The sequence below is a fragment of the Mesoplodon densirostris genome, chromosome 3, assembly GCF_025265405.1.
Source record: "Mesoplodon densirostris isolate mMesDen1 chromosome 3, mMesDen1 primary haplotype, whole genome shotgun sequence".
NCBI lineage: Eukaryota > Metazoa > Chordata > Mammalia > Artiodactyla > Ziphiidae > Mesoplodon > Mesoplodon densirostris.
This window is the reverse complement of record NC_082663.1, coordinates 150024372-150039440: the sequence shown is the minus strand read 5'-3', so window position 1 is coordinate 150039440 and position 15069 is coordinate 150024372. Positions and strand designations below refer to the sequence as shown.

Here is a 15069-nt window from a genome sequence, read left to right as displayed (position 1 = left end):
CTGCTAATGTAGGGGACACGGGTTCAAGCCCTGGTCCTGGAAGATCCCACATGCCGCGGAGCAACTAAACCCGTGCGCCACAACTACTGAGCCTGCGCTCTAGAGCCTGTGAGCCACAACTACTGAGCCCGTGAGCCACAACTACTGAGGCCGCGTGCCTAGAGTAGTCCTTGCTCGCCGCAACTAGAGACAGCCCGCACGCAGCAACGAAGACCCAACGCAACCAAAAATAAATAAACTATTAAAAAAAAAAAGTAGTGGTCACAAGAATGAATGAATGAATTCCTGGACATAACGTCCTTCATGCTTTAGGAAGGGCAGAGGGAGTCTCCCACCCCCTGACAAAGTCTCGCCTCTCATGGTATTGGGAGACCCTGGTTCAAACTTCCTGTCTTCAGTCACCCCTGAGTGCCAGAAACCCCTTGGACTGGGAAGCCTGGAGGATTAGGTGCTAATCAGTTGGCATTGCCCAAGAGCCTGATCAGAGTCCCCCTGTCTCCAGCCCCTGGCCTGCCTCAGCCACACCCATGTCACAAGGGTTTTACTCACTGCCTGGCCTGGCCGTACCCCAAGGGAGAGTCCCGGAGAAAGAGGAGGAGAAAGGGGGAGGAGGGGGAAGGGAAGGGGGCAGCAGCTGCTCCCAGACCCCTTCACCTCTTTCCCCCAAAACTGACCTAAAGGGAGAAGTAGAAAGGACCCTCTGGCAAGCAGCCAAAGGAATGTGGAGGTGACATGGTGACGAGGGACATGTCCCCATCTGGGGCAGGGGACCTGGGCGTTGTCTCAATGGTGGCTGACTCATGGAGTGGCCATGGTGAATCATAACCCCTTATTAGCCCCTCTGTCCTCCTGTGCAGAATGGGGACTGTCATTAGGGCCAGACTTGTGCTGAGGCCAAAGGGCTGAGGGGACCGGAAAATGACAAACGGACGTCTGCCCTTTGAGCGCCTCAGAACCTGAGCCTGGCGTGTTTCTGACAGATTCATATACTAGTGATAATAGTAATAACCCTAAAAATGGCCAGAGTTTGAGACCTGGCTGTGTGGGCGTCCCTTCTGAGTACTCCACATGTTATAATGGGTCGAACCCCCAAGAACTCGGTGAAGCAGGGTCTTTATCCCCCATTTTACAGATAAAGAAAATGAGTCAAGAGGAGCAAAGTTATTTGTCCACAGTTAAAGTGGCAGAGGCAGGATTCGAACCCAGGCCCTGCTCTACCCCAGCCGGTTCCATGGGGATATCATTCTCACTTTAAAGTTTTTAGCAGTTACATCAGAAAAGTACAAAGCAAAATGAAGTTTCGTATTAATAATAAATTTTTGTCAATCTAACTGATTGAATTCATAAACCCGAACTGTTATCATTTCAACGTGCAGTCAATGTCACATTTATGAACGTGGTATTTCACTTTTTTTCATGCTAAGTCTTGGATATCCAATGTGTATTTCACACGTACAACCCATCTCAATGTGGATGCTCAGTTTTTTGGGGGGGTTTTTGTGGGTTTTTTTGCGGTACGCGGGCCTCATCACTGTTGTGGCCTCTCCCGTTGTGGAGCACAGGCTCCGGACACGCAGGCTCAGCGGCCATGGCTCACGGGCCCAGCTGCTCTGTGGCATGTGGGATCTTCCCGGACCGGGGCACAAACCCGTGTCCCCTGCATTGGCAGGCGGACTCTCAACCACTGTGCCACCAGGGAAGCCCGGATGCTCAGTTTTCATCAGAAATCCTCGATCTGTATTTATAGAGTTCAGAAAATTTACAGTAAAAATGTAGATTCACATACGCAACTTGTTCCATATATACTCAAAAGTTGTCTGTTAAATGAATTAAGTATCAATTTTTTTAATTTAAATGAATAGAAATTAAATAAAAGTTAAAATCCAGTTCCTCAGTCACACTTTTTATACTTCAAGCACTCAGTAACCACATGTGAACTTAATCCTGCTATTGGGCTGAGCAAGTCTAATCCACAGAACCTGTGGATTACAGGAAACGTTTTCTGAAAAGGGCCAGATAGTAAATATTTTCAGCTTTTTGGGCCAAAGTGTCTCTGTCAAGATTATGCAACTGTGTGACAGCAACTGTAAACAATATGTAAACTAGTGGGAGTGACCATGTGCCAACAAAGTTTTATTTATAAAAACAAGCAAGGGGCCAGAATTGGCCCACAGACTGTAGTTTGTCAGCCATGCACTAAACTCCATGATTATATTTATACATGTTCAGTTGTTCCTTCTACAAGTATTGATTGGGCAGCTACTGCGTACCAGGCATAGTTCCAGGCACTTAGGGATACTGCACACAGTAGGTCTTGTCCTAATGATTGTCCCTATTTTGCAGGTGAATTCTAGCTAGAGACTTTATGGTACTCCACCCCACAACCTTTCCTCTCTCTGACTTGATAAGCACCTGGATCAATGTTGATGTATAGAAGGAGTAAAAGACACTTCTGTAGAGTGAAATAATGAATGAATATTGACATTCCCTAGGATGTGTCCCTCTGCCTGGCACAGAATAGACACTCCATAAATGTTTGTTGAATGAATGTACGCTGTGATAAATGAACAAAATATATAGTGTCGGGTGACAGTAAGTTTCTATGAAGAAACATAAATCGAGATGGGGATGGAGACTGGTTTTAAAGAAGGTGGTCATGGAGAGCTTCATGGAGGAGTTGAATTCGAGCAGCCATTTAAAGGTGAAAGGAGCCAGCTACAGGGAGATCTAGGAAAGGGGATAGGACAGCAAGTGCAGAGGCCCTGAGGGAGGACCGTGCCTGGTGACATGAGTCCAGTGTGGAGGCAGAGAGAGGAAAGGCAGTGGAAGACGGTGCAAAGGTAACGAGGGAGAGGGCTTTTTGAGTTCTAATAAGGAAAGCAGACTATGGGGGCGAGCATGGAAGCCAGGAGGAGGAGGAGAAGGGGAGAATGCACTGGTCCAGCCCAGTGAGGATGGGGCTGAACCAGGACAGTAGAAATGGAGCAGGCAAAGAATGAACGTATTTTGAAGGCAGAGCTGTCAAGACTTGCTGATGGATTGTAATAAACGTGTGCAAAGCCCACTGGAATATAAACAGAAACACAAGAGTGTGGGAGCTGAGGGAAGGAGGAGGGTGACAGATACACAGGAAGTAGTGAGAGCCAAAAAATAATGCCACAGAATTCAGAACAGTGGTTACCTCCATGGGGGGGGGTAACTCCTGAAAAGGGATTTCTGGAGTTCTGGAATATTCTTTTTTTTCTTTTGGCCATGCCATGCGGCATGTGGGACCTTACTTCCCCGGCCAGGGGTCGAACCTGTGCCCCCTGCAATGGAAGCCCAGAGTCTTAACCACTGGACTGCCAGGGAAGTCCAAAAATTATATATATTTTTAATTTAAAAAACTTACACATGGTCTTGGTGCAAACCAATGCTAATAGCATGCCATCAGATTAGAGTATAAGAGATTCAATTATGAGCATTTGACAGCCAAAAAGTAAGGGGGAAGGAAAGTAATGATATGTGAATAGGCGAGGACCATTTTGGCAAATTCAGAACTGGCCAGACATTCTTGAGTATCCACCATTCCCTGAGCAGTGTCAAGGGAGATGAACAGACCTGCCTTCAACCTTCAAGGGACTCAGTCTAGTTTTGAAAAGACAATACAGACAGGCAGGACCAATCAACAAATACCTAAGGAGAGTGTGTTAAGTGCTAATCTCTATAATCTACATTCAAATGTGAAGTTTGGGGCGGGGGTGGGGGTGGGGGGGTGGGGGGTCGCGAGAGAGCTCTGTGGACAGGATTAATCAAGGAAAGTAAATAGTTTTGTTTGTTTGTTTGTTTTGTTGTTTGTTCAGTGCAAGGGTCAGAAACTCCAGCTCAAAAATTTTAAACCAAAAAGGGAAGTCACTGGCTCACATCACTGCCATGTTTCTGAAGCCAAGGAGTGGATTTCAGGTATGGCTGAGTCCAGGACTTCAGACTATGTTGTCAGAGATCGATTGCTCTCTGTCTGTTCTGCTGTATTCTGGGTGGGCTTTATTCTCAGATAGCTTCCCCCATCATGGGGTAATGACGGCCAACAGCCCCAAATCTACACTCCTACAGCTCAGCACCCCTAGAGTGCTATAGAGTGGAAAGGGGAGTTTTGGAGTGAAGTGACTTCCCAGGGTCTAACGTAATATCTGTGAAGAGTGAAGGTAGAGTTCACACACATGTCCATCTGTCTCCAAACCCTGCGTTCTTCTTAGCCACTGAATCATACTACCTCCTATGGAACTGTCCCCAAGCTGCAGAGGAAATGGTTAGCATTTTCTCAATTTTAAGAGTTTTCTCATTTGAATTTTTTTCAGTCTTTTCTGACTTTTAACTACCACTTGTCTGAGCTAGAATCTAGTACAGTATGCAATCTCCAGTCAGTAAAGATTCAGGAAGCAGTTTCTATGTGCCCTAAACTAAATGCTGGGATTTTATAGATAGGAAACGTGTATGTTTAAGGGTGTGAGACTGAATATCATAATTTCATGGTGTTTCACATAGAACCCAGTGGCTTTTGAACATCTTACCACTTGAGTACATATGAAACCCACAGAGGGAAGTTATTTGCCCTGGGCAAAAAGATAAGAGCTAATATAGATCTGGGTTACAGTTCCTTGAAGAAATGTAAATGTTCCCAAGAAAAATAATATATTCACCCAAAATCAGTCATTCACATTTTACCTAGGTCTAGTTATATCTAAGTAACATCTGAGAGGGGTGATTTTTGCCCTGGGGAAAAATGCTAAGAATAAATCTTTGAGTTATAATGCCTTAAGGCTCCATAAGAAAATGTAAATGCTCCCAAGAAAAGAAATATATGTGCCTGATATCAGTCATTCACACTGCAGTTGGAATTAGCTCAAAGTGCTTTGAGCACATTTTCCCTGAGGTAACTTTAGAGATGGAAAGGAAGAGGGATCTGTGAGAAAAGCATGGGTGTAGGGAAACTGCCTCCTGGCAGGACTTGGCTGGCAATTATTGATATGGTGGTGTTCACATCAGAATAAAGCAATAATGATGAAAGGGAGGCATCACCTTATTTAAGCAATGTTACAGGCAGGGCAGTGGGAATGCTGGACTTTGGGGACCCAGGTGGATCAATTTACTTTTGTAGAGGGGGCAGCTCCTAAACACTAACTCTAATACAAGGTGAGCTTGTATTAGAAAACTTGGGAAACTATGGAAAAGGTATGTTTTGCATTTTATTTGGTTTTTTTTTTTTTTTTTTTTTTTTGAGGTACGCGGGCCTCTCACTGCTGTGGCCTCTCCCATTGCAGAGCACAGGCTCCGGACGCGCAGGCTCAGCGGCCATGGCTCAGGGGCCTAGCCGCTCCGCGGCATGTGGGATCTTCCTGGACCAGGGCACGAACCTGTGTCCCCTGCATTGGCAGGCCGACTCTCGACCACTGTGCCACCAGGGAAGCCCCAGACTCTATTAATCAATCCCCTATTGACAGATATTTGGTTGTTTCTAATGTTTTCCTAAACGCATTATGTACGTGGTTGTTCATTATGTATTTAGTATGCTTTTTATTGAGGTAGAATTAATTTACAGTAATGATGCACAGGTCTTAGGTGTGTTCAATTGGCTGAGTTTTGACATTTCTAGACAATCATGTAACCACCATTAAAAATAAGATATGGAATATTTTCTCCACCCTAGAAAGTTCCTTCATGCCCCTGTCCACTCAATTGCCCACTCTACTTCAGGCAACCACTTTCTGTCACCAAGAATTACTTTTGCCTCTTCTCTGAGTGTCATATAAATGGGATCCTACAGTATTCTTTTGTGTCTGGCTTCTTTTATCACAGTGCATTTGAGATTCATCCATGTTGTTGAATGTATCCGTAATTTATTCCTTTTTATGGCTGAGTATTATTGTGTTGTATGGATATACCAGTTTGTTTATCCACTCCACTATTGTTGGGTATTTGAGTTGTTTACAGTTCAGGACAATTATGAATCAGGCTGCTGTGAACATTCATGTACAAGTCTTTCTGTGAACATATATTTACATTTCTCTTAGATAAATACCCAGGAATAAAATTACTAAATGCATGTTTAACTTTATAAGATATTTCCCAGTTGTCCAAAGTTTCCCCAAGTGGTTGGACCCTTTTGGTTCCCACAAACAGTGGGTGAGAGTTCCAGTTGCCCCAGATTTTCCGCCAACAACTGATGTTGTCTTTTGTATTGCAGTCTAGTGGGTATCTTTAAACGTTTTCATATATCAGAAATGGTTCAGTACGAATCAAGTGCAACTTAAAAACAAAACTCACACCTACGCAATTATGTTTAAGAAATGCTACAAACTCTGTCCCTTCCAAGGGTGTTACAGAGTGTTGTAAAGGCTCTGACAAGTTCCGCAAAGCTGTTTATTAACACAGTATTCCTCAATCAACACAGCATCCTCTTGTGTTATGTGTCATACTTTTTAAATAATTAATTAATTAATTTTTGGCTGCATTGGGTCTTCATTGCTGCACGCGGGCTTTTCTCTGGTTGTGGCGAGCGGGGACCGCTCTTCGTTGAGGTGCGCGGGCTTCTCATTGCGGTGGCTTCTCTTCTTGCGGAGCACGGCCTCTAGGTGTGTAGGCTTTAGTAAGTGTGGTGCAGGCTCAGTAGTTGTGGCGCATGGGCTTTGTTGCTCCACGGCATGTGGGATCTTCCCGGACTAGGGCTCGAACCCGTGTCCCCTGCATTGGCAGGTGGATTCTTAACCACTGCGCCACCAGGGAAGTCCCATGTTTCGTGCTTAAACACATTGGTGGAATCTATTGTGGGAATTTTACCTTAGATTCCAACTTAGCATCGCTTTGAAGCATGTGGTCATGTCCAGTAAATTAGGTCATATGATTCCAAGGGCATCAGAAAGTCCTCTTGTCCCTCAAATGCTTATCTTTATCCTACCTTTTCAGACGTCTCTTCATTAGGACATATAAAAGCCTTCCAAAGCCCATGATTATAAAATTACAAAAAAGTACAAATATCCTGGGGAGGTGGACTATGGGGTCTAAATCTACATGAAGGTGTAAATGAGTAATACCAGATCCATGATTCTGGCAGGTTTTGATAAGAAGAGGAGGAAGAGTTCTATGTCAAGGGCGCCGGGGCTCCTCAGAGTCATAAATGGGAGCGAGGGGGAGGCAGAGACAAGCCCAGAAGTCAAACTTCACCTACTTTCTACACCTGCTGAGACTGCCCTGGAAAGGAGCCTCCACAGCAAAGGCTGAATAAATATTATGACTAGGATCACTAAAGCCAAACCAAACCAAACAAACCCCTTAAAAAATCCAACACACACACACAAATCCAACACAGAGTGGTTAAAAAGGAAATAAGAGATGCAGAGGTCAAGAGTGAGATAACGTCCCCCATCCAGAGGGGGACAGTTACCGTAATGCAGGGATTCTCCTGCCAGGCACTGTTGACATCCGGGCCAGGCTTTCTCTGTGTGGGGCCGTTCCAGGCATTGTGAGGTGTGGAGCAGCATTTCTGACCCTCACTCATTCCACGCCTGGAGCACCCCCAGTTGTGACAACCACAGATGTTATTGTCAGATAAGAGAACTACTCTGGTGCAGCACATAATAGGTCGTCCTTACGTTTTTGATGCATGAATAAATAATGGTTGGTCCAGGGAGAAATGTACACCAGGATGTGAATTTCTTGAGAGCAAGGAGGGTGTCTGAGTTACTGTGTAAACCTAGCACCTACCATCGTGCCTGGCACACAGAAGGTTCGTCATCCATTCACTAATCTCCAACAGCTTCCTGCTGTATTTTGTATAAACCAAACTCCTTGCCACAGACTGCAAGGCCCTACACGACCTGCCCCGTCCCCTCCCTGCCCTCCCCTCCTCCCTCTCTCACTCTGCTCCATCCACATGGACCTCCTGGCTGTTCCTCCAACACGCCAGGCCCCATCCTGCCCCAGGACCTTTGCACATGCTGTTCCTTGGCCTGAAACACCCTTCCACTAGATCTCCCAGTGGCTGGCTCTTTCTCATCATTCAGGGCTGTACTTAAATGACACTTCTTTTTTTTAAATTTTTTGGCCATGCCACATGGCATGTGAGATCTTAGTTCCCCGACCAGGGATTGAACCCGCGTCCCCTGCATTGGAAGCGTGGAGTCTTAACCGCTGGACCACCAGCAAAGTCCCTAAATGTCACCTTCTAAAAAGAAGCCTTTGCCAGCCCTCTGTTGCCCTTTACATGATGACATTTAGTTTCTTGGTAGCATTTGCCCATTTGTCAGTTTTCTGGTGTGTTTATGCATTTATGATCTAGCTCATCCACTGCCTTATCCCCAGGGCCTTAAATAGTGCTTGGCATACAGAAGGTGCCCAATGAGTAAGAGTTGACTGAGCACCTCCTGTGTGCCAGGCACTTCCTAGACACTGGGGACCCAGCTGGGAACAAAAGAGCCTCTATCTTAGCCCCGAAGTCACTCACGTGAAGAGGCAGGGGAGGAATGAGGGAAGAATACAGGGAAGTAAACAAGAAAATTTCAAATAGTGAGGATTTCAGTGAAACCAGTGATGTGATAAAGAGGTACAGGGTGAGGGCTCCTCTCTGGTGAGGGGTCAGAGACGGCCTCTCAGCTGTCTGGGCTGAGATCCACAGATAGAAAACATTCCCGAATATGTGAACGCAGTGATAGATTCGGGGTGGCGGGGATAGGAGTTCCAGGCAGAGGGAACAGCTAGTGCAAAGGCTCTGAGGAGGGAATAAGTTTGGCTCAATGAATATTTATTGAGAATAAATGAATGATAGAAGATTCTAGAAGGAATCGATTGCTCTGGTTTGGCCGTGGAGAGCTTGCTTGCGGGCAGGGGGTTGGGGGTTGCCAGCTCCAATGAGGGAAGGGGGCTCCTGGCAGAGGGAAAGGCTCTAGCGGAGGCCTGGGCAGCTCTTGGTTCTGTTCTGAGAGTGGACAAGACCCAGACAAGGGCCCTGGGCTCTCCTGGAGCCGACATCCAGGGACTATGACAAGAAACAGTACCTGAAAGTAGGGGAGAGGTCATGTAAGAGCCGAGGCTCCCCAGACTTTGGCCTTTGCCCACTGCCGGCTGGAAAAGCACGAAACATCTGAGATAACGGTCTTCCCTCCCCTCCCCCTAGCCTGCCCCCGTGTCACTGGCCCTTAACCCTGTCTGTCTTGCCTGTTCCCCAATCAGCACCTGGGGGTGGGCTAGGAGCGCCCCAGGACTATTTCAGCATCTTTTAGGGGTGGTGACAGAGCCACAGAGAAGAGCCGGCTGAGCCTGGGAGCCCTGGTGGTGGGGTGAGCCCCCAGCTCGCAGCAGACGCAGAAGTGGCTGGAGAAGGAGCTGGCCGGGCTCATGAATGGGGATTTAGCAGTTGGAAAGGTGAGCCCTGCACGGGTCTCCAGGTGAGGGAGGGTTTATGCCAGGAACCTTCCCAAGCTCCCAGGGTTGTCAGGAACCTCACACCCCATTTTATAGATGAGGAGACTAAGGCCCAGAGGGAGAATGCAACGACCAAAATTGTGTCTCCATTCCGGGGCTGCTCCTGGTCTCTCTTCCTGGTTCCCCCGCCTTCCAGAAGGGGGGAATTGGGGCAGCATGGGAGTGCAAGAGAGGGCTAGCTCCATTGGCGGATCATCCCCACGGGGGCATCTGTCTACCACTTTTTAAAGAAATTGGCTGTCAGGCCCCAGGAGTCTCTGGACTGGGCCCCAAACACAGATTTGGAGACAGAAGTCCAGCAAGCAGGAGCAGCAGGCCCGACCTTGGGGCTGGAGCTGGGATAGAACTGGAGCAGGATGGACCTCAGGGTGGTGTGCAGACGGGTGGTGGGGAGGAGAAGGGCTGCGTGACCCTCACAAATGTCCCCTCCTTGCCCCAGATGGCTTCCTCCACTAGTCTCACGTGCCCTATCGACAGCCTGGAACTCTTGGATCTCCTGTTTGACCGGCAGGACGGCATCCTGAGACACATAGAGCCGGGCGAGGACTGGGGCCATGTTGAGGACCAGGTGATAACCTGCTGCATTTACCCCAGGGCCAGAGCCAGGACCCCACTCAGCTCTGTGTATTTATTGCTCATGTGTGAGATTTTAGCAAAGCATGTTATTGTATGGAACCTCTCAGCGACCCTAAGGGGCAGATGACATCACCTCCTTCTTATAGGTGGGGAAAAGCGAGGCCCAGAGAGGGGTGGTAACTTGTCCTGGGTCACACACACAGCAGTTTGGAGTTGGGTCCAGACTTAAACTTGGGGCCTGTGCCTCGACACTGTTGGATGTTGTTCCCGTGCTACATGACTGTGTTCAGGCTCCAACAACACTGGGGGCAAGGAGCATTAGCTCTTTCCATCTTACAGAAAGGACACGTGAGGCCCAGAGAGGGTCAGTGGCTTGCCCAGAGACACACAGCTACCAAACCAAAACATAGGCCTCCTAATTCCCACCGTCCCTCTCCGTCCCAACAGGTCCTGCCAGGCCCGAACTCTGATGATTTCCTCAACTCCATCCTGGGTTCTGGAGAATCAGTGCCCAGCTCCCCGACCTGGTCTCCTGCGGCCAGTGACAGTGGCATCTCAGAAGATCTGCCCTCCGACCCCCAGGACACCCCTCCACACAGTGGGATGGCTGCCACCACGGCCAGCTGCCATAGTGCCGAGTCTGGCAAGGGGCCCAGCCCCTCCTACCATCCTGGCCCTGCCTGCCCCACCAGGAACCTTGGGCCAGTGGCCCAAGGGCTTGAGGCTTCTGTGGCCATAGACCTGGGTGAGTCCTGTGTCTTTGTCAACTACCCTCACCTTCTCCCAGGCACTGTACACACAAACCCACCTTTTGAGATGGGTATTGGGATGCTGTCATGGGCCCGTTTTCCAGGTGATTAAGAAATGAGTCAGAGCTGCAAAGGTGGGCTGCGCCCCTGGCAGGCTGGTTCCTGCCCCAAGCATCATGCTGGCAACCTCATTTTTGTACCTTCCGTGCCTGGATCATAGTAGATGCTCAATGAAAGTGTGTGAGGTCACGGGATCCCGGGCCTTGGGGTGTTCCCCCGGACCTGGAAAAAGGCCTGATGCAGAAGCCACCGCCAACAGGGCATCCTTTGTCTCTTGAGCATTGCGGTGGTATGGGAACGCTTATTTGTCCCTTTGGAGACTTGACAAAACTAAGGCTCAGAGAGGTTTAGTCCCTTACCCAAGGTCACACAGCTCCACCTAGTCGGGATTAGAGCAAAGGGCTATTTGACTCTGAAGTCTGTGCTCTCCAGAGCAGCTCACCTACAGTGTGCCAGGTACCTGGTGGGAGGGAACCACAGGTGAATCAGACCTGGTCCTTTCACCAAGGGAGAGATAAGGCCAAGCCAGTGGCAGATCTAGCCTATAATCCTGGGCAATAACAGCTGCTCCCTCCTGGGTTGACAGTGGGTCCCTGACAATGTCCTGATGAATCTGGGTTCCCATCTTATGGTGGAGGGGAGACTGAGGCACCAGGTCTTGGGGCCCCAAGCTGTGCTACAAATCCCTAGCACATTGGGGTCAATTCTGGGAGCTTTGCTGGAGGAGGGAAGTAGAAGCTGGGAGCTCAGGGGCCCCCCGCCTGACTCCCTCCCTGTCTCTGTCCCTATCTGCCCTGTCAGAAATGTGGAGCCCAGGCCTGTACGCTGAGGAGCAGGCTGAGCTGGCCAGCTCACCCCCACACTGCAACCTCACAGTGAAAGACCTCCTCCTCTCTGGCAGTGGCGGGGACCTGGTGAGCAGTCCCCACCCACCCCCTGGAGCATCAGAGTTGGGAGGGCGCTGGGGTTCATGGGGCCCCAATACCCCCATTTTGGAGACTGGAAGACAGTCACAGACAGGGGCTGATAGTTGTCCAAGGTAAGTCCAAGTCACTTACTCTGACTTACATCCAGAGTAAGTCAGTGGGTCCCAGTCCTGAGTTCTCTGTTTCCTGGGCTGGGGTACTTTCTACTATAGTAGTAGTATTAAAAAAAAAAAAAGGCTAAAACTTACCAAGCATCTACTATAGACCAGGCACTCTTCTAAATGCTCTTAATGTATCATCTTTTAATTAACAGCAACCCTGAAAACTGGGGCTCTTATCTTAATTCTGCGTTTGAGGAAATGGGCACAGAGAGGTCCAGTAATTTGACCTAAGTCACACAGCTGCTGCAGGCTCAATCCCTGGGCTGGCCCATTGGGCCTATTGTGCCCATTGCACGCTGACCGAGGGCTGTCTATCTTGCCCTGGGGTTCTACTACAGGTAAACTAGACCTGAGAACCCAATTAGTACCTCCATTTCGCAGATGAGAAAGTCAACGCCCAGAGAGGTTAAGCCACAAACCCAAAGTCACACAGCAAGCAAATGGCCGAGTCAGGATTTGAACTCTAGTTTGCCTGATGCCGAAAATTGTCCTGACAACCTCTAAGAAAGAGCAGAACACCCCTCTTGACTTGAGAGATGCTCAGTGAGCACCAGCTGTGTGCTCAGCCTCTGGGGACCTCATGGTCAAAAGGGGACAACTGACTGCTCATGGAAGTGTACCCATAAGGGAGAGAGGCTGGAGGGGCATTGCAGGTCCAGGAAGGCTTCCTGGAGGAGGCAGAACTTCAGCAGGTCTTGAAAGATAGGAAAGGTGAATGACTGCTCTGGAAATACTAACTGGCTTTTGTAAATGTGTCAAGTTTAATACTGTTGTTCTGTGTGTGAACAACGTTGGGAAGTGGAAGACCTTATCCCCATTTGGCAGATGAACATGCTAAGGCTTGGATCCTGGAGAGAAAATGGTTGGGCTGATCCATGGCCTGGAATTCTAGGGAGTGGAGAGTTTGATCCAACGAATGCCAGGCTGCCCCAATCTCCACCTTTATTCCTGAGCCTCCCATTCCATGGTGTGACATTCCTAAGACTTGGTTCTCTGATGACACGATTCTTTCATTTTCAATGTTTCTATTTCATAATTTAAATTTAATTAAAAAAATTTTGAATACACAAATGCATTCACGTAGTCCAAGTTCCAAAGGTACAAACAAGTAAACAGGGAGAAACACCCCTCACCCCCATTTCCTGGAGGCTCACTTAACCTGTGCCTTGTGTGTTGGATTTTCCCTTTGCTGTTGCAGACTGCACTGCAAGGAATGTTCAGAGCCCAGAGAAGTGCCTGGCATGTAGTAGGTGCTAAATACATAGCTGTCTAATGACTACTTGTGAAACAAATGAAAAACTTGTATCTGAAGAGCAGTTCCTGGAAGTGGAATTGCTGGGTCAGAGGGCCGTGTGCTGGTTCTTTGGAGCCCTAGTGCCAGTGGGGACTCTACAGCAGATGGATCGATTGTTTCTCAGACCTGACGCCTCTTTCATTTCCCAGAGGCAGTCACTCTCTCTGCCCTCAAAGCAATTCTTCTGGTTTCCCCACAGCAACATCACCTGGCAGCCCCCAACCTGTTGCGCCTTGGGACCGGGCACGGCCAGGAGCTGGTGCTGACAGAGGATGAGAAGAAGCTGTTGGCCAAAGAAGGCATCACTCTGCCCACCCAGCTGCCCCTCACCAAGGTGAGTCAGTGGGACCCCTGGCTCTGGAGCTCACCCCCTTTCCTGCAGCTACTTGCCCATGAGTCTCACCTTTGGGTCTCCCACACTAGAATGTTAGGACGTGTCTGTCAGCAGAGCCAGAAGAATCATCCTCAAAGCCACCGCAGTGGGGGCTTTCTAGCTGGCCGCAGTCTCCACCCAGCCTATTCACTCAATATCAGTATCTGAGTTTGCTTTTGCAATTGGAAGACCTCGCTTAGTCTTGATAACTGGCCCCGGGAAAGGCGCTGTTCCCACAGATGGCCAGAAGATGGCGGGATTGCACCAGTGCACAAAATCCAGTTGCTAATACGGGACTGGGTTTGGGAGCTGGGAAGACCTTCAGGACCCAGGACCCCCCTAGAGATTCTGCAAGAATTTCGGGGCAGAAAATCTGGTCTTCAAGCCATCATGGGTCTGCCCTCAAGTCCCTGAGTCTGGGATGGCTCCCTTGGGAGGATAATGGGGTGAAGTTGTGGGGTCTGGACAAGAGAGCAGACCCTGCAGACTGCCTCAGTCTGCTCCCCATGTCACTCTGCAGTATGAGGAGCGAGTGCTGAAAAAAATCCGCCGGAAAATTCGGAACAAACAGTCAGCCCAAGAAAGCCGGAAAAAGAAGAAGGAATATATTGATGGCCTGGAAACTCGGTAAGGCTGGGGTCCTGGGACACCACACTTAAGTGGGAAACTGAGGCCTGAGAGAGGGATACAATGGAGCTAAGGTCACGGTTTTCAGGATCTGACAAAATTAGAGTTGTCGTGGCTCTTTGCCTGAAGGTGGGACACTTACTTCCCTTGCTGAGCATCACTGATGCTCAGAGCTGTCATGGCTTCCTTCGGTGGGGGAGAAGAAAGGCAGAATTTCCTCAACTTAAGAACTGTGCACCGGGGACTTCCCTGTTGGCGCAGTGGTTAAGAATCAAGAATCCACCTGCCAATGCAGGAGACACAGGTTCAAGCCCTGGTCCGGGAAGATCCCATATGCCACGGAGCAACTAAGCCCGTGCACCACAACTACTGAGCCTGTGCTCTAGAGCTCGTGAGCCACAACTATGGAGCCCGTGGGCCACAACTACTGAAGCCCATGCGCCTAGAGCCCGTGCTCCTCAAGAAAAGAAGCCACTATGATGAGAAACCTGTGCACCACAATGAAGAGTAGCCCCCACTTGACACAACTCAAGAAAACCCATGCGCAGCAACAAAGACACAATGCAACCAAAAATAAATAAATAAATAAATAAATTAAAAAAAAAAAAAAGAACTGTGCAACCCAGGACTTCCCTGGTAGTCCAGTGGTTAAGACTCCATGTTCCCAATGCAGGGGGCCCAGGTTCGATCCCTGGTCAGGGAACTAGATCCCACATGCCACAACTAAGATCCACGTGCCGCAACTAAGACCTGGTGCAGCCAAATAAATAAATATTAAAAAAAAAAAAAGAAAAAGAACTGTGCACCCCAATCTCATCCAATCGCCTCTCTCAACTCATTTAGGCTA

At 48.7% G+C, this 15069-nt stretch overlaps 1 protein-coding gene across 6 annotated transcripts in view; it reads left to right on the top strand.

Moving 5' to 3' along the window:
- Nucleotides 1–15069, top strand: part of CREB3L3 (cAMP responsive element binding protein 3 like 3) — a 39298-nt gene that overhangs the window by 18739 nt on the left and 5490 nt on the right. For 5 of the 6 annotated variants that reach the window (XM_060092371.1, XM_060092373.1, XM_060092368.1 and 2 more), the window contains exons 3-8: nt 9255–9396; nt 9896–10024; nt 10480–10777; nt 11643–11755; nt 13422–13556; nt 14116–14222. In XM_060092371.1, the coding sequence (XP_059948354.1) occupies nt 9370–9396; nt 9896–10024; nt 10480–10777; nt 11643–11755; nt 13422–13556; nt 14116–14222 (809 nt within the window). In that variant the 5' untranslated portion in view covers nt 9255–9369. The remainder of the gene's footprint in view (nt 1–9254; nt 9397–9895; nt 10025–10479; nt 10778–11642; nt 11756–13421; nt 13557–14115; nt 14223–15069) is intronic. The other variant, XM_060092372.1, reaches the window with a different exon arrangement.